This window comes from Mytilus californianus, unplaced genomic scaffold (assembly GCF_021869535.1).
Source record: "Mytilus californianus isolate M0D057914Y unplaced genomic scaffold, xbMytCali1.0.p SCAF_15, whole genome shotgun sequence".
Taxonomy (NCBI): Eukaryota; Metazoa; Mollusca; class Bivalvia; order Mytilida; family Mytilidae; genus Mytilus; species Mytilus californianus.
In genome coordinates this window covers 22079061-22105643 of record NW_026262637.1, presented here as the reverse complement: position 1 = coordinate 22105643, position 26583 = coordinate 22079061, and the positions used below count along the sequence as shown (strand labels likewise).

General features: G+C 31.7%; 2 protein-coding genes across 2 annotated transcripts in view; one reads left to right on the top strand and one right to left on the bottom strand.

Annotated features, from left to right (window-relative positions):
- Nucleotides 1–4420: 4420 nt before the first annotated feature.
- LOC127725915 (lambda-crystallin homolog) lies at nucleotides 4421–9872 on the top strand. The gene is made up of 5 exons (XM_052233228.1): nucleotides 4421–4650; nucleotides 5177–5338; nucleotides 6673–6867; nucleotides 7176–7281; nucleotides 9459–9872. Exons 1-5 carry the CDS (start codon nucleotides 4441–4443, stop codon nucleotides 9689–9691), a joined length of 906 nt encoding a protein of 301 aa, XP_052089188.1. The 5' UTR covers nucleotides 4421–4440; the 3' UTR covers nucleotides 9692–9872.
- Nucleotides 9873–12481: 2609 nt separating this feature from the next.
- LOC127725671 (transcription termination factor 2-like) overlaps nucleotides 12482–26583 on the bottom strand; it is a 44889-nt gene continuing 30787 nt past the window's right edge. Inside the window, exons 14-24 of the mRNA XM_052232821.1 lie at nucleotides 26027–26226; nucleotides 25578–25636; nucleotides 23158–23246; nucleotides 21195–21286; nucleotides 18990–19233; nucleotides 17926–18075; nucleotides 16240–16307; nucleotides 15369–15605; nucleotides 14470–14544; nucleotides 13565–13648; nucleotides 12482–13021 (exon numbers count right to left, since the gene is read on the bottom strand). Coding sequence (XP_052088781.1) covers nucleotides 12961–13021; nucleotides 13565–13648; nucleotides 14470–14544; nucleotides 15369–15605; nucleotides 16240–16307; nucleotides 17926–18075; nucleotides 18990–19233; nucleotides 21195–21286; nucleotides 23158–23246; nucleotides 25578–25636; nucleotides 26027–26226 — 1359 coding nt within the window. The 3' untranslated portion in view covers nucleotides 12482–12960. The remainder of the gene's footprint in view (nucleotides 13022–13564; nucleotides 13649–14469; nucleotides 14545–15368; nucleotides 15606–16239; nucleotides 16308–17925; nucleotides 18076–18989; nucleotides 19234–21194; nucleotides 21287–23157; nucleotides 23247–25577; nucleotides 25637–26026; nucleotides 26227–26583) is intronic.

The following is a 26583-nucleotide window of genomic DNA, read 5'->3' as shown; positions in this document are numbered from 1 at the left end:
ATCAATCGTAACATTTGACATCATGTGTTACATTTAACATCAAGCGTATCATTTAACATCGAGCATTTGACACCAACCGTAACATTTGACATCAAGTGTACCATTTAACATGAAGCGTAACATTTGAGATTAAGCGTTTGACATCAAGCGTTTGACATCAAGCGTAACATTTGACAGCAATGCTATTCCAGATACACTGTGTATACACTAGTTTTAGCATTGGTAAATATATAGAATTAGAATGTTACCAACCTCTTCCATATAAAAACACGATGTAACATAATTTGTACACACACTATTTTTCTTGGATTGATACAAATGGGTTAATATCAGTGCTTCCCCGATGGTATCGTCAATCGATTATCAAATGCTTGAGTTCTTACATGAGTTCATTCATATTGTGGTTGAAATCTCAGTGTATCCTAGCCAAGGTTGAACTTGACTGTTTTGTGTTATTTGAAACTCGTTTTTTCAAATTACTTTCTAAACTATTAACCTTGGACATTCAAATAGTACCCGATGAAGTGGATTCAGGAGATATTTTGTGTGCAATGAACTCTACTTCTTAATATAATGATTCCCCATTGATATTTCTTATCCTTTTATAATTCATATAGGGTAATCAGAATGAATACTACTCATTAATGTTTGCTGCTTGAATTGATAACTCTATTCCTTACGCCAGAGGAATTTCCATGAGTTTCTGCATTTCAAACAAAACAAAATTTTGATAAACGAAAATACAGTGTAAACGTACGTACATCTACGAAAAATCATATCCAGAAAGAAGTCTTTATGTATCCGTTATAATCTTACGACAGTTATGCTATCCTTCATGAAGAATCAACAAGCTGTCTAACTAAAAACTAAGTCATACTATATATATAGTTGAATTCACAGTTTTAGTTGAAAATGTTATTACACCAAACAATTAAAGAAATGAACACTGTACTTACTTTTAAATTATTCAGTCTTGAAACTTCTAATTAAAGTCTGCCTGAAAATCACGTGTACTATAGACTAAGTATGTGTTCTGTTTAAGAGTGTGTCGTTATCTTTATACCGTATGAATAATGTTCAGATTTGCATAAATTGTGTGACTTTCCTGACATCCTACCTATTAAGGTTGTTTTCGATAAGCCGGCATATTGTTTAAAATGGACAAGGTTGCTATAATAGGATGGTAAGTTTTATTGCTTCTTCTTACATAAATATTATATAGATCAATCGAAAGAAATATACTTATACCTAATAATGATTTTTGATAATCTTTTCTTAGCTTTTTTAACATTTTTTTTGTTTATCTAGTCCTGACAAAGGACCGTGCTTGCTATCACCATCTCATAAGACGTTTTTTTAAGTTAAAAATAAGCTGATTGACATTTGAATAAAATTCGACGTAAATCATTTTAGTGTATATTTGAAAGAAAAAATCAGCCGAATGTAGCCCCTGTAATGAAAAAAGTATTTATAAAAACTAGATTTAGAAGTTGTGACAGGAATATCCCGGAGAAATCTACTCGCTATCAAAGATGGCCGCCATTGTCGAACATAGTTTTTATGAAGAAACTCATTCACATTTTGTCCAAAGCAATAGTTTAGACATATCAAAGCTTTGTGAGTGAATGATTCGAGGGGTGCTTAAACATTTAAATTGTATGTGATCATGATATAAACAAGTAGCACAGTTTCGGTTACCGTGTAAAGAACATATGTATTATATTTAGTAGTAATTATGTCATTTTTTCAACAAAGATGGAGTCCTTGTGAGATGATCTATAAGTGGTATGACGGTCCTTTTCACATTTTTCCCATTACCAATACTTGCCAAATGGCAATCGTTACAGAACTGATTTTCGATAGGTTTTAAGAATAGGGTGTCAACTTTGTTTGTTGACACCCTAACTATTAAGGTTGTGTTGGTAAACTGGCATATTGTTTAGGACGGACACGGTGGCTACAATAGGATGGTTAGACGCATTGTTATTTTTCGTACAAAAAATCTTTACACATGTATTTAAAAGTACTTCCTATATTTAAACAGTTTATCTAGTCCATTTAGTCCTGATACAGGATTTGTACGTGCTTACTTTCGCCATCATAAGACTCTTCGTCTTTTGTATCGTGTCTTCTGTTCGCCTTTTTAAAAAAGTGAAAAGGAATTGATAGACAAATTGAAACAAAATTCGACATAAATCATTCCTAAGGAGTACATTAGAAAAATATAATCCAAATGTAGCCGCTATAACGAAAGACATGATTTATCAAAACTTTTCAAAGTTAACTTTAAGTAAATATCCATGAGAAATGTCCTGAGAAATGTACTGGCTATCGGAAATGGCCGCCGTTGTTGAACATAGTTTACATACTACCTTTATGGTTTATCTATTAATTTTTTCTCAGAAAACAATGATCCAGTTATCAATAATATTTACTTTATTTTCAATTTGCATCTGATCATGTGATTTGACAAGCTGCATAGCTACGGCTACTGTAATAAGAACAATAAGATAAAATGCTAAATGGGGAGTCATGTTTAGTGTGTGTTATTAGAACGATATTTTTGTATTTATACTTATAAGAACAATTGGTTGTATTCCTGACATTTATAACTATATAACAGTCGTTCATAATTCAACTATTGCAGAAGATTTTAATGGACGGTTTACATGGTTTATCTCTTACTATTCTCATAGTATACTACACACTTATATAAGGAATCATCATTGCATGCCATGTAATACTGACCTACATATTTTCTTACTAGTAAACGTGGTAAAAGTTCTTACTAGTAGATATATACTATTGCACACAATCTCTGATTTATTTACTATTATTCAAGAAATGGGGGAGATAAAATAATAGATTTGTCTGTAATACAGTGTTTTATAAATTTATGAAGGTATTTTTTGCAAACGATTGTTTAAGTTAATGAACATCTACCGTGTTATTACTTTCTAAACTAATTTATTGAAAATAATTCGTTTCAAAGATTATACTTTACCCAATATGAACCAACTTTAGTCAAAATGTGTCCCAAGTTTATCCGCAGTTAGATTTTCGAATTTAAACATAAAACATTTTAGTTTTAAATTGAAATTCTTTAGTAAAATTTAGTAAATCTAAGAGACTAAACAAAGAGTTGTCTAAAATGTAATAACTTTGGTTATTTTCAACTTAAATGATGGCAGATATATAAAGAAATAATTCTGAAGAAAAGAAGATATGTGGTATACGTAAGTGAGACAGCAGTATACAGTCTTCAATTATAGACATATGTCTAAGCATTATATGTCAAGTTCTAAATTGCCCGAGTCTAGAAAGATTGTGACTATATCAAACACTACTGTATTTACAAAAGATTACAAAAAAACATTTAGATATGAAATCAGACAAATACTGTGAGCTTGTTACTGAATGGATAGTTATCTCATTGTCAAACATACCACATATTACTGAAACTCTGATGAAAAGCTGTTTAATTGGCAATCATACCACATCTCTTTATGACAAATGTGTTACTGAACCTCTGGTGGATAGTTATCTCATTATCCACCATACGACATGTTACTGAACCTCTGGTGGATAGTTATCTCATTATCCACCATACGACATGTTACTCAACCTCTGGTGGATAGTTATCTCATTATCCACCATACGACATGTTACTGAACCTCTGGTGGATAGTTATCTCATTATCCACCATACGACATGTTACTCAACCTCTGGTGGATAGTTATCTCATTATCCACCATACGACATGTTACTCAACCTCTGGTGGATAGTTATCTCATTATCCACCATACGACATGTTACTCAACCTCTGGTGGATAGTTATCTCATTATCCACCATACGACATGTTACTCAACCTCTGGTTAAAAGTTGTCTCATTGGCAATTATGATACATCTTTATGACAAATGTGCTACTATAACTCTGGTGATAGTTATCTCATTGGCAATCATACCACATCTCTTTATGACAAACATGTTACTGATCTTTGGTGAAAAGTTGTTTCCTTGCCAATCATTCCACATATTTTTATGACATACATGTTACTGAAACTCTGGTGGATAGTTATCTCATTGGCAATCATACCACATGTTACTGAACCTTTGGAGAAAAGTTATCTCATTGGTAATCATACCACATCTCTTTATGACAAAGGTGTTACTGTAACTCTCGTGGATAGTTATTACATTGGCAATCATACCACATGTTACTGATCATCTGGTGAAAAGTTGTCACATTGGCAATCATACCACATATCCTTGTGACGAACATGTCACTGAAACTCAGTTGGAAAGTTGTCTCATTGTCAATCGTATAACATCTCTTATGACGAACATGTTACTGAAAATCTGGTGGATAGCTTTATGATAATTTACACTACATTGTATTTTTATCATTTTTAGTGGAATGATAGGTCGGAGCTGGGCTATGATATTTGCTGGGAGTGGTTACAAAGTTTCTATCTATGACACGGTCCCAAAACAATTAGAGGAAGGTTTAGATGCAATAAGATCGGAGCTTGAAAGCCTAAAATCTGCAGACCAACTAAGAGGAACTTTAAAAGTTGAGGAACAAATAGCGTTGATAGAAGGAACAACAGACCTTAATTCGTGTATAAACAATGCCTTTTATATTCAGGTATGACCCGATACGTACTAGGTTTATATATTTTTTTTCAAATTTCGATCTAGCTTAATGTCAATTTACAATTGAGTCTTATTATACTACATTGTATTATATAATATCAGAAGTTTATATGAGCTGCAAAAACATCCGTATCTCTTAGAGAAAAACGAAAAATCTAAGATAAAGCTAAATTCAAACAACCCAAAAGTCACATATAATTAGATTGACTAGATAGAAACTTTCACCAATACCGTCGGATACATTGTGTATGACGAATAAATTATTATGTCTGCTGAAAGTCAAATTTTCCCCCTGTTGCATTTATAACACGCTTTTTAAACTTGACAATTCAAGTTACTAGTAACTGGTAACAAATTCAGAAAACTATTACATCTTTTTATGATAATTCTATGACATCACATCATTGCAAAGTGAGATATGTTTAAGTATGCTTTTGTAACTTGAATTTTCTTTTAATGCTTTTAGAAATATGATCACATACTGTTATAAGATTGTTTAGTGATGCCTTTAATTATAGGAATGTGTATTCGAGGAAGTAGAGTTAAAGCGACAAGTCCATAGTAAGATAGACGTTACAATGAGCGACGCTGCCATTCTGGCGAGTTCTACTAGCTGTATTCTACCTGCCCGGATTGCTGACCAACTTAGACATAGAAATAGATTTATTGTTGCTCACCCGGTCAGTCTAGACATTATATTTTCAAAATGGGCAAAATGTTTTCAGCAAAATTGAAAAAATCTAAAAAGAAATAGACTGAGAAATTAATTAATGCTTTAACAAAAGCTCCAACTAGTTTGCGAATTTCTGCAGTATATATATATAAATTAATAAATAAGATCCATTTTGTTACATCTTCTGATCCGTTTATTTCGTCAATGGCAGTCAGCAGGGTTTAAGAACATATATATATATTTAATTAAGATCCATTTTGTTACATCTGGTGATCCGTTTATTTGGCAATCGCCATGACAGTCAGCAGTGTTTAAGAACATCCGTTGTTCGACCTGCTAGTCAAATGCGTTTTGTTAAAATATACTTTTTCACTTTTTTGGTCTTTTGGAAAATGTTGGTTGTGCTGTATTTAGACTCCTCTACCAAGAAATTTGTTTTGCATGCACACGTATAAAAATTGCGGTTTTTATCCAACGCAATCAAAGGTTTGAACGTTGTTTTCAATTTAGACTTGTATATATATCCCAAGGAGCTAAGGTTGTTCAACGCCAACAGAGAAAGTAAATGGTGCACGTTTTAAAATAGAAGCTGGTGAAATATATACCTATGAAAGAAGGGACATATTTATTTACTTGTTGTTGACGTAACTGTCACTTGTACCATCAGAAGTGGTGTATTTAAAATTATATTGAACTTGGCAAAGTTTAACATTATTATAGTAAATTTTTGTCGAAAGGTTGTCACATGTAAAGCAGGATATGCTTATCCATCCGGATCACCTAATATAACCCCCGTTATTTTGGTAGGGTTCGTCTTTTTGTCGTTTTTCTTTTTACTTTTTTTTAAATGATATTCAATTTTTCTTAACAATAGAAGCAAGTACGTATTCGGTAGTTTTCTAAATTAAATGCAAGTACCATCACTGCTTCTTGTCGTTCAAACAGTAATTAATGATAATGTATCGCTTTTTATTGACCAAAAAACAACGGATTGGAAGATATTCCTGGCTAAATGTCGAAAAACACTGCACCTGTGCATGAATTCAATCGCAATGATGCTTTGTTATATCAACATTTCAATCCATATTAAACGGGAAAATTAATCGGAGTTGAAATCATTTTTTTTCTTCAATATTTTAATCCTGTGCACAAAATTACTATTGGCATTATTAAAAATCAACTTTGTTCACGCTATACATGTCGCATGTTATAAATTTTCAAAACAACAGTACAGCAACTGATATTACGTTTAACAGAAACATTATTTCACTCAGATTCATTCTGTTCTACAGAGTTTTTCCATAAAGTTGTAAAATATACATGTATCCAATTATTTTCTAGACGAATCCACCCTATTATGTGCCTCTGGTAGAACTCCTCCCATCCCCATGGGCTGATGACGATGTCTTAGCAAAAACTAAGGATTTGATGAATAAAATAGGACAAACTCCAATCACAGTCAAAAAGCAAAAGGATGGACTAGTGTTGAACAGATTACAAAATGCAATCTTCAAAGAATGCTTTGATTTGTTTAGGGTATGTATTCGGTAATTGTTTAATTCGTGGGTGAAGTTGAATAAAACTTAGTAAAAAAAATTGGAGACAGACATTGTTCATTTTAACTGTAAATAAAACCCAGACATGAAAATGTCGTCGATTTCAAAGTTAGCGAAGATTATAATGCCTTTCATTGATAAAAATCTGTTGTGGATTCAATTTATTTTTTAATCAAAATTTTGATCATCACTGAATCATATGTAGTAAGAAGAATGAGAGGGGAAGAATAGTTGAGAGGAAAAATTCAGGAATACAAGTTTTATTCTATTTTTAATTTGTATGATCAGAAAGGAGTGATGACAGCGACAGATATAGACCTAGTGATGACGGAAGGATTGGGAAGACGATATGCCTTTATTGGAGTGTTAGAAACTGCTTACTTGAATGCTGATGGTATGTACACATATACCAAGCAACAAAAACAGTGGGACAAACGAGTTTTCAGGTTTAAACTAAAATTGTAGGACTATAAGTCATTGATGGCACAGTAGTTTCCTCGATGTGACTAAGTTTATTCCAGATATCCCTTTTCACAAATGTTTCATTTTTTACTTTCTACAAGCCATTTACATCAGATCCAATAGTTAATGAATAGTAATTGCATTATTTTTTTTGTCCAGCAGCAAATATTGTAGGCACATTCTGAATTAAAACAAGATATAAACATGTCATGTTTTGTTCAAGATGGTACACTCAGTCAGGATTCTACTTCTTCAAAACTATCTCCCCATTACGCCACATAATTTATAATCGCAAAAATGGAAGCCACTGTAGTGATGAAGCGCTGTCAATTTAGCTCTTGAATAAATTTATCCACATAGCATCATAACGATCCGTATATGGCAGTTGTACTTTAAAAGACAAATGTATCTACTAGCTATATAAATAAGCATCATTTAATGTTCTTTTATGCATTTGATCAACTTAAAATTATTGTCTGCTCGGTTGTCAGGGGGAATTTTCGAAAGTTCAAAAATTAAAAAAAAAATACTAACTAAATATTTCGTGGAAGGGCAGACTACAAATTTTCAGAGGTTGAAGACTAATTAACCTAGATAACACACACACAAAAATGAAGTTTTTTTTAAGTTATGCATTTTTAAGATCCACTTGAAAAGTCTGTCGTCAAGTACTTTAAGTAAAAATTTGTTATTCGAACACAACTCCTCTGTTGTTATGACTCATTAGAAAGGTATTTCACTTGACCCATATATTTCATTTCTTAGTACTGTAAATTTGTATTGTCATTATATCGACCAAGAGCCTAAATAAATAAAAATAACAGAATCTGAAGCGAGACGATGCATCAAATATTTTTCTTTTATACGTTTTCAAGACAGAATAGTCAACTTAAACACGCCCGAATAGAAAAGGTGTACTGGACTTTCTCTTTTCGATTAAATTATTGCCCATTTTGAGGATTTTTCCCCAAAACTGTCGCCGGGAGGACAGAGATGCAAATTAATGCTTTGAAAAGATCAATCTATTATCTTTCTTTGAAATTTTTTTCGGTGGAATTCATGCTTAAGCACAAAAAAGATCCACATGAATTTGCACCAACCACAATCGACTGTTTTGTGAAAATTTGTCTATAATTTAAAAGTTTACAAATATCTCGAAGCTCCATACCATAATTTAAGTAAAAACACATGCATAAGACGCATAAAATCCTAAATTAGGCACATTCATTAAACTTTTAAAGCACATAGAAACAGATGTAAACAATTCAAATTTACCAACTTGGCCTTTTTTGCCATCTCTAACAAAGAGTTCCATTTCTTTTGATTAATTTCAACTGGGTTTCCACCTGCACTGAGACGGTTAAATCAGTATACTAGATTACAAGGAAACAGGTCACAAAAAATGCTACCCAACACAAAAACATTTTCTTTTTTCTAAACCAACCAGGCATTGTCGTTACCTTCTATGTGCTGCATGCTTAGTGGTGAGGCAGCTGATACTAATTGTACTCTCTTTGTTTTGACCCATCCAGGGATCAAACTGATGAGGTTTCGTTTTTTTTTTTTGGGGGGGGGGGGGGGGGGGGTCACACTACTACGGGACCATGAATGCAGTTTTACCTATTATGAATAAATATCTTATAAATGTGTATTATTACACCATAGGTATGCAAAAGCAATCTTACCTTCAATAAGCAGCAGTAAAATAGAGTCATATAACTCCATATATGATACCCCATATCTGTTGTTTATCTATCATATAACTGCTTATTTTAACTTTATTCTTCTTTAAACTCCAAGTGTTTGACACTGGAAGCTACATTTATGAGGGGCCTGATCGGGGGGGGGTCACATCACGATTCACGATATGATTTTTTGTCAATCACGATTCACAGAAAATAAATTTCCATGATCACGGATCACGAAAATATAAAAAAAAAAAAATCTGTAGAAAAACGGATCACGATAGCGAAAATGTGCCGATCACAAAGAACGAAAATAACCCATCAGGCCCCTCATTTATCTGAAGAAACCAACATTTGTGCTGTGCTATGAATTGTATAAGAGGTAGATCATGACTTTTGTAATCTTCCTGTTTATATATTTCAGGCTTTGATGTTTATAGTCAGAGATATGCTAAGCCAATACTTGAAGTTCAAAAGACATTTGAACCACCACAGCCTTTCAATGATGTTCCAGTACTCAGTAAAATACAAGAGGAAATGACGATGAAAACACCACTTGATAAATTACCAGAACGATACAAATGGAGGGATGCTAGATTATCTGCCCTTAATAAACTCATAAAAGACATGAATGAAGCTGATGCTAGTAAAAAGTAATTCAGTATCAGTAAAATATAGATTTGAAAAAATCATTTCAGTTATTTTTGTTCATGTTTGTAAAAAAAAGAAGCAATGCTTGTCATTATTCAGAGAAGTCTCCTGATAGAGGACAACATTGTTTGTAATCTTAAACTTGATTGAGTTTTAGTTACAAATTATAGCAATGTTTTACACTGTTTTGAGTTTTAGTTACTAATCATAGTCATATTTTACACTGATTTGAGTTTTAGTTACTAATCATAGTCATATTTTACACTGATTTGAGTTTTTTTTCAAATTCTATGTAAAATTTTCTGTAAAAATGCAGGTTTTTCCTAAACAAAAGAAACAGAACTTATTTTAATTAGAAGACTCCCAGATTGATGATAAATTAATCCGCTTCAGTTTTCAACCCACTTTCAAACAAATTTTAAAATGTATTGAAGATGTGTACCTAACTTTGTGTATGCAACTTTGTGTATGTAATTGGAAAATTTCTGCTACCTGATCAGCAAGATATGAAAATATTTGCAGAGCTTCTCAAAATCATCATTCAATAGTTTAAAAGGAATAAACTTGAATATTGACAAGAGTTAACTACTGCCTTTGGTTGTCTTGTTTCACTCGAAGAGGGTATTTATCTTACATGTTGCACTGCTTAATTGTATCAAAACATGACCAGTGCACACACTGCTTTGTCTTGCCTGCTTTACTGATCATGATTGAACTTACATTGAAAGTCTCAATGAAAAAATGAAAAAGTTAACACTACAAGTATTACAAAAAAATAACATTATCAATGATACATGTAAATAAGGTCAAGGTCAGATGAACCATGTAAGACAGACATGTATGCCTTCATTCATTCCATACATCAAATACAGTTAACCTATTTCTTATAGTATCTGAGACACAAACCCAACCAAGAAAACTTATTATCAACAAAATAAATCATGAAAATGAGGTCAAGGTCAGATTTTGCCAGACAGAAATGTACACCACACATTTCCATACACCAAATAAAGTTCATTTTTGCTTGTAGTATCTGATAAAAGTTAACGCTTACTTTTGAACCATGAAAATGAGTTCAAGGTCAGATGAAACTGCAAGATAGACTCAGTCTTTACTCTGAATATAGTTGACTATTACTTATAGTGCCTGAGAAACAGACCTTACTGTGAAAACTTAACATTGACCACAGAACCATACAAGTGAGGTCATGGACAAATGAAACCTGCCAGACAGACGTGTTCACCTTAAACTCATTCCATACACCAAATATAGTTGACCTATTGCTTATAGTATTTGAAAAACAGACCAAACCAAAAAGACTTAACATTGGCCAATGAACCTTGAAAATAGGTCAAGGTCAGATAAAACCTATCTGACAGACATGTACACCTTACAATAAGTCCATACAACACATATAGTTGACTTCCTGTTTAAAGTATTAGAGATATGGACTTTGACCATGAAAACTAAAGCTTAATCACTGATCCATAAAAGGAGGTCGAGGTCAGTGGAACCTTTCTAACCGACATGTAGACTTTGCAAGGATCCCATATACTAAATATCCTATCAGATTAGCATCCCTATTTCTAGCATTCTGCAACATTTATCTCAGCTAAGACAATATAATTACATGCTCTCCATTTACAATTTTATGCAACAGTTCTGTTTTGTTTCCTTGTCCTTAAATTAATTATGTTTGAAATATCATAAAAAGTCACATACATAACCACAAAAGGCACTTCCAAATCTCAACTATGGATTGGTGTCAACTATTTTTTTGTAAAATCAAAATGTATGTGAAATTCTCAAATTACTTCTATAGATTGTTATCCCATTTTCAAAGTGCCTTCTCTAGGTACCATATTTGTTTTTTAATGGAACAGCTCTAAGATTTAAATAAAATTATTTGTTGGTTTTAAGTTAATGAGATGAGACAGCAACTTAAAGGCACAAATAACTTAGATATGGATGAATATTAATATAATAGTAAACTAAACATCAAAGGTCTATTCTTCATAACAGCATATCTTCCAAACTAGACCTAATAAGAAAACCTTACATTTAAACAATGTAATACTTCTAAATTCACTGTGAACAATGTAATACTTCTAAATTCACTGTGAACAATGTAATACTTTTAAATTCACTGTGAACAATGCAATATTTCTAAATTCACTGTGAACAATGTAATACTTCTAAATTCACTGTGAACAATGTAATACTTCTCAATTCACTGTGAACAATGTAATACTTCTAAATTCACTGTGAACAATGTAATACTTTTAAATTCACTGTGAACAATGTAATACTTCTAAATTCACTGTGATTAAAGTAATACTTCTAAATTCACTGTGAACAATGTAATACTTTTAAATTCACTGTGAACAATGTAATACTTCTAAATTCACTGTGAACAATGTAATACTTCTAAATTCACTGTGAACAATGTAATACTTCTCAATTCACTGTGAACAATGTAATACTTCTAAATTCACTGTGAACAATGTAATACTTTTAAATTCACTGTGAACAATGTAATACTTCTAAATTCACTGTGATTAAAGTAATACTTCTAAATTCACTGTGAACAATGTAATACTTCTAAATTCACTGTGAACAATGTAATACTTTTAAATTCACTGTGAACAATGTAATACTTTTAAATTCACTGTGCACAATGTAATACTTCTAAATTCACTGAAGTATGATTAAGCGGTTGTCCTTGATGTTCTCCTTTATTTAAGAAAAAGAAAAATATGGCAGAAAATACAAATAAACAATTAATAAAAACTTAAATTTCTTTCATTTCTAACATTTATTGCTGTATGATATGTATCCCTGTATGGCAATTTGAATTTGAGAGTAAAATGTATACAACACACAAACTTATATAGTACTGTGAAAGGGAAAACCTTTTATGTACATATGTATGCACAGGACAATTAATGGTATTCATTGATAAAAATATACAGCTCTTCATGTTGGTATATGCAACATTTTCATCATTTTTCTTAAAATAGCTGTTCAATGTCCAAGATTCTTTTAAATATAATGAATAAAAATCTGCATTTGTTTATTGCATCATATTGCACAAAAAAAGTTGGGAATTATGCATGCAATAACTATAAATCACCAATACAAATATGTCTTTATCAAATAAATGACATATAAAAACACAAGAGATCTAAAAATTCTAAAATTGTTATATAGCTACTATTAAATAAATAAAGCAAGAAAAATTCATGTACATGTATGTTCATATAGTTTATCATCCATCATACACCAAATATCATCCTCAGATCCTGTAATGTTAGTTTGGAACTTGTTGTCTTTGATCTGAAAAATAAATAATATAATGGTATATTATTATTTTGTATACTCTAATATAATTCGTTCATAAAGAGTTTCATGTTCAACTGTATTTTTGAAAGGTAGACTGAAAATGGCAGATAAGAAAAGTGATATTGCATTGTTATTTTTAAAATATATAAAAATACAAATCTGAAAACCTCAATACTTTTTGAAGCAATCGTACTAGCAAATGAAATCAATTTTGCTCTATTTCCGGCAAATTGACAATACTAATATGACAACTGTAACTTTGTATGAGGTTGACTAGAGGATATATCAACCTAAAGAATAATATTGACCTTTGACTTAATCCTCAGTCAATATACTTCTTTCAGGTCGATATATCCTCAAATCAACCTCATACAAAGACTAAAATTGAATGTGTTTTCTAAATTTTAACTGAAATCCATTGATTGGTCTCATGAGGAGCACAGGCTAAAAGCTAACAAGTCACAAAATAAATAATGCAGACCATGGTTTGTGATATTCTATCAACTTGGCTGCTCACAAATGATAATAAATATATACCCCGTTAAAACATTATCAGCAAGTTTTTTCTTTCTATCCTGAAGTTGTACAATTTTTTCTTCCACTGTGTCTTTACACAAAAATCTGTCAAAATAAAATGAATATTGCAAATATTTGTATTTTGTAGATAGATTAATAATTTTAATGCATTTCTGTTATTTTTCAATAATTTTATTTCAAATTTCTTTTTCCTTGTTAATCTAACAAGAACTAGGTGGAGCTTATATAGTTGACTTATACCAGTACATATGTCTCCGCATCATCTTTAGCATGTAAAGAAGGTATTCTGGTAAAAAGGAAATGCACAACAAACTCATTCTAGATGTGGCTAAATAAGATACAGTTGGCTTAATAGTTTAAATTAATTAAATTTATGGAAGCCAACTGGTGCCAATAGCTCACACTAGTCGTTAGGGTTAGAATAAAGTTAATTTTTAAAAAATATCTTTTTCTTGATTCTTTTTTAATGAGTGCTTATGAATTTAGGTGATTTACCTAAAAGAATTTGATGATTCAAAAGAAATATATTTAATACCAAATATCATTGACCTACCACTAGTGGTTCTCTTTAAACTGACATAATCACAAACTAATACATGTTAAGTAAGCAAAAGTTTCAAAGTCAATAGACCATGACTGAGGGGGTGGAGCCAAATAGTCTCAATGGAATTGAGATGTGTCAATGCTAATACAACTGCATACCAAATATCATTGACCTAACACAAGTGGTTACCCATAAACTGACCTAATCACAAACTAATACAATGTTGACGCTGATGGAAACAGCATACCCAAGTCTTGCTTTTTGACTCCATCAAGGCGAGACATAAACTGTCCCAATTGAAAATTTAATGAATCTCCCACCTATGAACTTTAATGTTCTCTTATGTAAATCTATTCTTTACCTATGTATCATAACATCTCTGGTTTGTCCTACTCTATATATTCTGTCACAAGCTTGATCTTCCAATGCTGGATTCCTGTAACAAAGGAATATAAAAGGTCAAGGCATTTTACAACTATAGGCAACCTTTCACATTTCAATATATGGTTAGTACATGTACATACATTTGGAGTATTATGAAAAATTGGTATTCTGCATTAAGATCTGTTCAAGTTTAGTAAAATGGAATATAGATGCAATGTCCTACATGAGATGATATTTAATGATTAGGCAAAAAAACGAAAATAAAGTAGCAGTACAATATTCAAATTTCCAACGGTCTACAGAAATATGAGAAAGATACATGTTATTGAACTCATAATTAAACATGCTCCAATGCAAGACAAAAATTGTCCATGAAAGCAAATTTATAAACTAATATCTTATACAACACACAATATACTGCCAGGACAGATGTTTGCACACAAACAGCATTAAACATAAAATATTGATCTAACTTGAATATTGGTTTCTTACCAATGTTAATCTAACAAGAACAGATGATTTCTTACCAATGTTGATCTAGCAAGAACAGATGGTTTCCTCCTATTAGATTAAGACCAACACCACCAGCCCTCAGGGACACCATCATTACTTACCAATGTTGATCTAGCAAGAACAGATGGTTTCCTCCTATCAGATTAAGACCTATGCCACCAGCCCTCAGGGACTCCATCATTACTTACCAATGTTGATCTAGCAAGAACAGATGGTTTCCTCCTATCAGATTAAGACCAACACCACCAGCCCTCAGGGACACCATCATTACTTACCAATGTTGATCTAGCAAGAACAGATGGTTTCCTCCTATCAGATTTAAGACCAATGCCACCAGCCCTCAGGGACACCATCATTACTTACCAATGTTGATCTAGCAAGAACAGATGGTTTCCTCCTATCAGATTAAGACCAACACCACCAGCCCTCAGGGACACCAACATTACTTCAGATCCTTTAGGATTAGTGTTGAAATCTTCTACAAATTCATTCCTCTTTTTAGGGGGAATGTTGCCTTGGATGACGCTGTACTTAACACCCATTCTATCTAGATGGACAGCTATTATGTCTAACATCTTCGTCCACTGAGACACAATTACACTGAAACATACATATATGAAATACATCATGATTCATTTACAAGTTCAAAATTTTTTAAAAAATTGATTAAAATTCAAATCTGATACATTGGTTCATTATTTTTTATGAATATGCATCAAATTCAAAGAACATGGTATAATAAGAGGCTTTTTTGGAGGCCAAAAAATGCTGAAATTTTTAATTCATTAGTATGTACAATTGCCAATTAATAAAAAAGAGTTTCAATATTTTTCTCTTTGAATGATTTTAATGTATTGCTGGAAGAAAAATACCCAAGCTAATTCAGATAGCTCTAACAACACAGACCAAGAACACAATAACAAATATAGTCTTGATCTGTAAAGCTGAAAGCGTTACAACAATATATAAAGCACTTGCCTATATTGCCAGAACTAAAAAAAATAAAACAATAAAGCTTACTTTAAAATCTGTGCTTCCCTCTTCCTTATTTACATTCAACTTTAAAAAGTCTTTAAAATCTTACAAAATTTAACTATACTTTTGTTTTATTGCATTATTATTCAGTATGTCAAGATTCAAAATAGTGAAGATAATATGACACAAATCATTAAAATGTAGATGGACCTGTTACAGCAGTATACACTTCATAAAGAAAAAGAAAACTTTTGAATACCTTTTCTGCCTTCTGCTCTTTTCTGAAGAATCCCTTATTTCTTTCAGTTTCTTCATTACTGCCTCCACCTGAAAGTTTCAATATTCAAAGAAACAAATCACTATATTAAATATTTATACTCATTAGCAATCATACCACATCTCCTTCTTTTATATTCAACTGCTACACCAACTGTTGCAGAGAAAATAGTAAACATGAATGTATGAACTATATTTTAAATAATTTTCATGATAACCTGAATACAAAAGCAAAATTTGTGCATAAATACTCTGTATGTTAAATAGATTATTGATGATTACTTGAGTGGCAAATATTTCATGAATATTCTGGACAAGAACAAATTGACAATTAATATAAAAGGTAGGTAGGTTCTGCAATGTGAGTTCAAATTGGAACAATAGTGCACAGGCTGAAATGTCTCGCCTGCTTTACTGACCATTGCTTTTATGTTGAAAGTCTTAAAGATAAAGGTTTTATTGCAAGTATCACATAACTTTCTTAAAGATCCATGACAATGAGGTCAAGTTCAGATAAATCCTGTCAGACAGACATTTACACCTTACAATTATTCTTTACACCAAATATAGTTGACCTATTGCCTATGGTATTTGAAAAACAGACCAAAACACACAAAATTAACATTGACCAATGAACCATGAAAATGAGGTCAAGTCAGATGAAATCGGCCAGATTGACATGTACCCCTTACAATCATTCCATACACCACTTATAGTTGATATACTGCTTATAGTATCTGCGAAACGGACCTAATCATGTAACTTTTACCTTGATCACTGATCCATGAAATGAGGTCGAGGTCAGGCGAACCCTGTCTGACGGACATGTAGACATTAAAAGGAACCCATATACCAAATAAAGTTATCCTATTACTCATAATAAGTGAGAAATTCACTTGACAAAAAAACTATAATTTTTTCAAGCAGTTGCTGAACCATGAAAATGAGGTCAAGGACAATGGACATATGACAGACGGAAACTTCGTCACCAGATATTAATCCCTATGTCTCGCATACTGCGACTTTCATCGCAGGCGAGACAAAAAATGAGGGATTTGAACGGCATTTGGAAATTAGGATATGATAAATATGGATGTCGTTTTGCCTTGCAACAGACCAACTATGAACCGCCAATAGTGTTAAAACATTGACATTTTCTATTGAACCAAACTGATTATCGTTTAAAATCAACAAAAACAAAACACATTTTCAATACCAGGGAAAAATGACATGGAAAAAAATTTTCTGCTTTACTCAATCTATTTAATAGTTAAAACTTTTGAGACCAAACTCAAAACATGTTTTGGTGTGCCAAAACATGACTGACCCAGAAAAAATCCTCCATGTCAAATTCTATTTTTTTGGGGCTAAATCAATATATTTTTTTAATTTCCAGATTTGTAATGTGTATGTTGGTTTTGTGCCCAATAATCACATTACTGATAATTCAGAAATTTTTGTGATAATAATTAAACTCGTATTTGTGTCAATTGTTCAACAAATGCAATAATAAATGAATATAATAATTTCTGCCTTTACAGTAATTAAAAATTTAAGAGAGACTATCAAAGATATGATATCAACATCAAATTCTAGCTGCCTTTAAACATGTAATCAAGCAATGAAACACAAAATATGGTATACTTAATTTTTAACACTTTTAAAGTACCTTTGTACTGAGAGAGTCCTTTTCAAAGATGGCATTAGATTTGGTTAGAGAAGGTTCGTTGGTTCCCTCTTCCTCCAAACCCATTCCTCTCATCTGCTCTACAATATCTAACTCTAAACCTTCATCCTCTGCTATTTCATCTTCTAGTGCCTGCAAAAATGTTACATTAGATACTTTGATGACAAACTAAACAAAAGCCTTTTACCCCTTCTATATATTACATAATAATTGCATTAAATAGTTTTCATATTACTTAATTTGTTGAGTATTGATTATTGAACACGTGATAAAACTGCAAGTTTAATTATTAGGATTTCAGTATAAAATACAATGAATGCAATCAAAATTTAAAATGCAAATTTTCATTTTTGACAAAATCTATCCTGTTACAATTTTTACATTTATAAACAAGAATGTGTCCATAGTACACAGATGCCCCACTCGCACTATCATTTTCTATGTTCAGTGGACCGTGAAATTGGGGACAAAGCTCTAATTTTGCATTAAAATTAGAAAGATCATATCATAGGGAACATGTCTACTAAGTTTCAAGTTGATTGGACTTCAACTTCATCAAAAACTACCTTGACCAAAAACTTTAACCCGAAGCGGGACAGACTGACAAACGGACAAACAAACGGACAAACGAACAGACACAAAGACAGAAAAACATAATGCCCCTCTACTATCATATGAGGGGGGAGATAAAAAATTGCAAAAATTTCAGAATTTACAACATATCAATCTTTTTGTCTAAAACACACCATTTCAAGAATCAATATATACGTAGATTATGAAATGCCCTATGTTAAATTAAGTCAGCCATCTGAGAGACTTGTGAGTATGTCAAGAGACAATGTAAAAATCTAGATTAATGTTGTAAAAGCAGTTGCTATTTTAAACAGTTAAATATGAAAATATTCTTTCTACTGCATTATAACACATTTCACATTATTTGTGTAATAATGTTTAATGTTTAATTTCAAAATTAATATCAATGCCTTTTATTCTATACTTTATGAAACTCCCAATATATTACAAAAGGAGAAGTTCTACATACTTACATCTTTCATTAAACTTAAATGACAACAACATTGTCGTAACCGTAGCAACATAACCAAGATCATTTGACCTCCAGGTCTCTGTGTTGTGTTTATTGCCAAACCACTTCCCATCACCTGTGACCCTTGACCTGCAATCTTTGAGGGTGATTTGTCTTGAAATGGGTTTACATTCGATGCTGAAGATTGACTTGAAACGTCAATATCCTTTTCTCCATGTCGTCTCAAATAATCTCTCATTACATCTCTACATAAAATAAAACAAAATTTTCATGAAAATAATAGTGATTGGCACCAAGTTTAAAATTCACACATAAATAGTTACAGTAAATTGACACTAAGCAATCAACTGAGGATCTGTAAGGGTGTACTTCATAAAAATGTTGCTAATTTTGAAGTTAAAAATGCTCTTTAAATTTGCAGCTATTGAGATAAAACTGAAATTTTGATATTGTTTTCTGGAAAAAATACAGCAAATACAGGAAGTTCTAAATTCTTTCACATCACATTATTTTAGGAATTCCAAGGTTTCCAGCGTTCCAAATTTGCAAAAGAAACTGCTTCATTAGCACCAGAGTTCATCCCTCCCCTCACCAATTTTTAGATTTCTGTGAAGCATTTTATAGACTTGTTTTTCTTTCTTTCGTTTCTTTTGACCAAAGTGTTATCTGTCTTAATCCCTATTTTCTTAAATTTTGCTTTGATCTTTTTGTGTGATAATTATTTATATCAAGCTACTCAACTGAAAATGTTTTTTATCAGTAAAGTAAAGTGAGAAATGATGACATCATAAGCCAACATCATTGATATGCCTAAGAAACTCGTTTAAACTGTATAACAGATTACCTAGGGTCTTTCAACTCAAAGAAATGTATCATAACAAGACAAAGTGATGCCCCACTACTCCACTCTGAAGTAAATGTATTATAACAAAGTCAATGTAGGACTTTCTTTGAGATATTATTGTGTATCTTGGAGATACAAATGATGCCCCCGCAGATGCAAAGTGTTATTTTAAAATACTCAAAGTTGAGAAAATTATTAAAATTTTAAAAACTTTAACCACAGAGTGAATGTAATGTTAACTGGCAGAAAAATAAGTCCATTTATAAGTAAAATACGGATAAACAGGATTTTTTTTTTTAACAAAATTTACTTCTGGATACTATCTTAAGATCATAAACAAGCTTCTGTCCAAGTTTGGTAGAAAGCCAGGATAGTTTAAGAAATTTATTAAAATTTCAAAAACTTTAACCACAGAGTGAATATTTGTTGACGCCGACGGAATGTAGGATTGCTATGCCCGCTTTTGCGACAAAAGTCGCAGGCTCAACAAAAATCAAAACCCTGACCACATGCACACCTTTAATATATGTACAAACCCCCAGCAAAGTGAAAACTTCCTAGCATTCAAACTGTAGGAGTAGTTATCCGGAAACACTATGCACCTCTTATGCAAGTAAATACTCCAAAAAATGACAAAGTTCAACTATCTCCCAAAAGAGCAAATGTTAATAAAAATCAAAACCCTGACAACATGCGCACCTTCAATATATGTACAAACAGCCAGCAAACTTCCTAGCATTCAAACTGTAGGAGGAGTTATCCAGAAACGCTATGCATCTCTTATGCAAGTATATACTCCAAAAATGACAATGTTCAACTATCTCCAAAAAGAGCAAATATCAATAAAAATAAAAACCCTGACCACATGCACACCTTCAATATATGTACAAACAGCCAGCAAAATGAAAACTTCCTAGCATTCAAACTGTAGGAGGAGTTATCTGGAATAGATATATACCCATAATGGGACGGACGGAAGGACAGAAGGAAGGACGGACGGACGGATGGACAGGGTTAAAACAATATGCCCCCCAACTTTCAGTTGCGGGGGCATAATAAAAATAACAAGATGTCATATGATTGTCTATGAGGCAACTATCGCCTGTGACCAAAGGATGAGAATGCAAACAACTTCAAGTGACTGTAAGGCCTTCAACAATGGGAAAAACCCAAACCTTATACTAAGCTATAAAAGGCCTGTTGTGAAAAAATGTAAAACAATTAAAAAATGAAAACCAATTTCCTGATTTAGGCAAAAAGCAATAAGTGAAAATAAAATGTCAGATAGTGACCAAGGACAACCAAAGATTAACAGACAGACCAGAAACTGACAGTAGAACTCTATCAAAAAGCTCCACTTACTTTGACTGAGCAAATATCTTTTCATAGACTTTTCTCTCATTTTCAGATAACTTGATTTCATATTCCTTCACCGTCTTTGAAGGTAAAGCTACCTACAAAAGAAATGCATTTATTAGATTAAGAAATGTTTATCTGTCAATACCCAAAATCATGGTTTGTTATAGGAAATTTGAATGCCATTAAAGGGAGTTCAAAACAAATGTATTGCTGCAAATTTACAATTAAATGACATTTTTTTGACAGAGCTAATCTGTAAGTGCTGCTTAAGATAAAGATTATATAACAATTAAAAAAAACACTGGAATTTATTATTTAAGAAATAATTCTTGCCTGCCATGCTCTATGCTCATTTTAACATGGGTACTGTTAAATATATAGTATAGTCCTCGGTTTTATTCTCCAAAATTGAACCTGCCAGACAGGGTGCGGACTATAGAGTACGATAAGCAAGTAATAAGAGAAAAAATCGATTTCGCGAGGTGGTTTGTTTACGTTCCGCCATGTTTGTTATTGATATTGTAGAGGGTGCTCTTATCATTTTCAAAACTAATAATTTTATCTAATCCATAGTAATATGTTATTTTTATTCAATATCAAATATATTATGATAGATTTAAAAATTAAATGCTTCACTACAAGTTTCTCGTTTCTTTTCACTGAAAACTGGAATCTGCTTGAATTTAACGGAACGAAAAAAGTATAAAAGTCAACCCAGAACCAGCTTACGATATATAAACTACAAAACGTAATTGGTTATTCGTTCTGTTTTGGTGTTTCATACTGAGTGTGTGTTTTGTTTTAGCTTAAGATCCTTCAAACATTAATGTGATAGATATATTAAACATTGTTTTACACAAGGATGGAACTGTTTTACTTTCAAAGTCGTATTCTAGTGATATCTATTAAGTACGGATTTTCCATACAGTCTCACCGTATTTATTTTCTTTTACACGTGTTATTCAAACTTCCGGTATAAACATACACAAGTTTCTAAATTGTTTTTTGTGTGACTTTGACACATTTTAACACTCCTGAAGTGTTCTAGAATCATTTACAAGCAGTTTCAACTTCTACTTGATGATGGAAAACAGGTTTTTCCATGAAAATACCGCAAACGACCACACACTATTTGAAATTACCGCAGTTTCATTAGACATTTTCTAACAGTTACAAAAAGTTTTATTACCTGAAATTTCGTGGTGAGAAGGGGGTGCGGACAATACACCAGTGCGAACTATACAAGCCCCATTATGGTAGGCATTATATTTGTCAATATCTTTATACCAAGTGTTAGCGAGGTGTAAAATGCTGACAAATATAATGCCTACCATGTTAAAATTAGCATAGAGCATGGCATGATAGAACTATTTCAATTCTAATAGGAATATTTATAACTTTTGTACTTCGATGCGGACATATAATAACGTTCGAAGGGCAGCCATTTTGATTTTATGAAACCAAAATGATATAGAAAATCAACCGTTTCACGATAGAAAAATTAACAGATACATGTAAACTTACTTTTAGAATGATTTTATTTAATTTCCTAGCGAGCAACACCAACACAAATGTCCATTTTGATCTCCAGCGTTGTTTAAAATACAACTGACGTTGCAATTTCAATTGTGCAACAATCATGTGCAGCCCATGTTTTATTGGAATTAGAACATGGCTTTGTTTTCAAAGCGAAAGAAGAACCTCATATTAGAATAAGATATTTATAATGGAGAGAATTGTTACGGAATTTGAATGGCTTGAAACTCAGGAGCTTAGATATTTTCATTTTTCAATTCAAAAGAAACAATCATATACAAAAGCAACTTACTAAAAATATGAATTGAGTATTAGAAGAAATTAGTCCTTATAAAATCTACAGGCATGAACCCATTTCAAAAAGCTGGGGAAAATAAGGGCACTTAACCAATCAATAATAATCTGATCAAACTAGGTTTGTAAGAATTACCAATGGTTTTCCAGCCTTGTCAACTTGAGTCTTTGTTCTTCTAAGCAATAAGCATTTCACTAAAACATTCAGTCGACTATGACCACTGTCTGTAATAAAAACAAAACTTTTCTCACCATGAATCCATAACTCCAAGAATACACATTAACATCTTGACAATTAACGGATCCAAGAACAATGCATTGTGGAAAAGCATCAGTTCCTGATATAATATGATGAGAAATATTTACTTAAAATCTTACAATTTATGCAAAATACCATTATAGTATAGATATAATAATAACCAAACTATACTGAATATATTGTTTATCAGAAATGCTACTGATTTGGTTTTTTTTTACATAATTTATACATCTGCAGTATAAAGTAACATCAGTAACTATAAGTGTTGAAAATTGGTCACATTATTTTTTAATACCCAGCACTAACAAAATGAAGCACAAATTGGACCAGGCTACTTCCAATAATAAATTTTGACTCCCAATATAAATATTACGACTAACCCTTTTTTAAACATTAGAATTACATTTTTCATTGCAGACGGAAATTCCTGATTAATAACTACGGTACAACAAAAATAATTTAAAAAATATATTTGGTAAATTAATGTCACTGCATTAAAGGGCCATTAGCTGTCAAATTCTTGTTCACTGTTTTTGACTCAAATTCTCATATAAAATACTAAAACATATATCCCAATTATAAAAAGTTTAAAATAAACAATTCACAATGCATGGACTCACTAATATGTATCAGCATTTCGTGTATATTTAAGCCAACACACCATCTAATTAATCATCAGGTGACCTTTGAAGACATACTTGTTGTTAAAATTTTAGCCATATATTGTTCAATGATTAATTGAAAGAAATTTAATCAATTACATTGTCCAGCGATTACCAAATAAAACATTAAAAAGACCGTTAAACATATTAAAAAAACAGCTGTGCCATGAGCGCATGATATGCCCGTCGTCTTGTGTGTGAATTTTTATGCAATAAGCATAAATAGTTTCTGACATACGGCGTGACATGCGAAAACCCTCTTTTTTTTTTACAAAAAACTCAATATCTCTAAAATAAAATTTTGAATCAAAACCAAAAAGTATACAGATCTTTAGAATAATATAACTAAGAAGTGTGTAAAATTTTAAGCAATAATCATAAATTGTTTTTGAGATACGGCGCGACATGTGAGAAACCCCTCCCCCTTTTTTTACAAAATACTCAATAACTCAAAAATAAAATTTTGAATAATCACCAAAAAGTATACAGATCTTAAGGTTAATATAACTAAGAAGTGTGTAAAGTTTTAAGCAATAATCTTAAATTGTTTTTGAGATACGGCGCGACATGTGAAAAACCCCTCCCCCTTTTTTTAACAAAATACTCAATATCTCTAAAATAAAATTTTGAATCATCACCAAAAGTATACAGATCTTAAGATTAATATAATTAAGAAGTGTGTAAAGTTTTAAGCAATAATCATAAACTGTTTTTGAGATACGGCGCGACATGTGAAAAAAAACACACACCTGTTTTAGTTACTAAGTCCCGTAACTCAAAAAGTTTTAATCTTATTTTCACCAAAAAGTATACGGATCGTTTGACCATCATAAGAAACAACTATGTTAAGTTTCATGAAATTTGGATAAGTCATTCTCAAGTTACGGTGCGACATGTTTACGCTGGACAGACAGACGGACAGACAGACAGACGGACAGACAGACGGACGGACGCCGGACATTTGTATACCATAATACGTCCCGTCAAAAATTTGACGGGCGTATAAAAATCAGGTGAATGCAATTTTTTGGGCATTATTTGATTTTCTAGCTACCTCCATTGCCATTTCTCTTTTCAACAATCTTGTAAGTTCATTCCACAGATTTATAAAATTTTTATGCACTAATTATTTAAAATGTAATTAAGTTGTTATATATGTGTGAAATAGTCATGCAATAACAAAGTGATAAAAGCAGGGTTGAACACACACAACCCCGCTCAATTCTGCCTGTCCTAATTAAGGAGCCTGTAGTTTAGTGGTTGTCATTGGTTACTGTCTGTCATATTTGTTTTATGTTTATTGTTTTGTCATAAATTAGGCTGTAGGTTTTTACATTTAAATTATTTTACATTTTTGTCAAGCTACAGCATGTTATAGTTGACTATTACCTATGGGTTTTGGTCATTGTTGAAGGCTGAACGGGACCTATAGAGGTTTACTTTCTTGTCATTTACTGGTTGAAAGTTGTCTAATTGAAAATAATACTTATATTAATACTTTAGAAATAAAAAATCCCACCATTTTCAAATAAATTTTTAGTTCACACAGTTGTAGTCAAGTTGAATAATTTAATTTTCATCTCCTTATTTTATATTGAACATGTCTATATTCAACAGTCAGTACTATTAACATACCTCTCTCCACCTGTTTCTTCCATAATTTGTATTCATCAAATGGGGAGCACCGTAAAAACCTGAAATTTATAATTATTAACTCAAACTTAATAGTTACCTATAGTTGCTTCAATACACATCATTTTGGACTCTGGTTGATAGTTGTCTCATTGGCAGTCATACCACATCTCCATATTTTATATGAAACATCACATATATGTCATAATGTCTTTTTGAAATTCAAAGTTAAACACCTATTGAAACCTCAATCCAGTCCTTGAGAAAAGAATTTATAAAGATATCACTTCCAGCCAGGACAAAAATTCTATGGTAAGCTGTTGCCATTGCATTTAAATTCAATGTATATTTCAATTAAAATGTTATTTTAAGCATATTGATAGAACGTGTTTCTAAACTTCACATTATAAATGAAGTCTAGACAATAAAGGTAACTTATGTTTTATAAATACCTCAATAAGGAAAAAATATCCAGAAGTTTATTCTGTATTGGGGTGCCAGTCAGTGCCCAGCGGAAACCAGCTCTCAGTCTACACACTGATACTGCCGTCAAACTTTTATGATTTTTAATGTTGTGTGCCTCATCTAATACAATCCTATCCCAGGCAATGCGTAACATCTTTGAGTCTGACTTGTGTTTCACTGCAGATAGCTAGAAAACAATAAACCTTCATTACTTAAAAGACATAGCTTTTTTGTCCTTATGGGAAATGTTTGTTTTTGTTTTTGTTATTTCTAAAAAATCCAACTATTAAAAGAACATATACATGACACACATACAATTCAATACATGTAAGATATGAAATAATACATTATAGTTGGATATATGAGACATTTTATATATGATAAAAGTCAAATATGTTAGTTGTAAAATATCATAATTCATAAATATAAGTAAGGTACTGACAATCACTTATATATATGTTATTATCAATAAGGCAAACACTTTAATAATTTCATTGTTTAAAATATTAATCTTTATAACCTCCCTTTCATGAGACAAAATTTC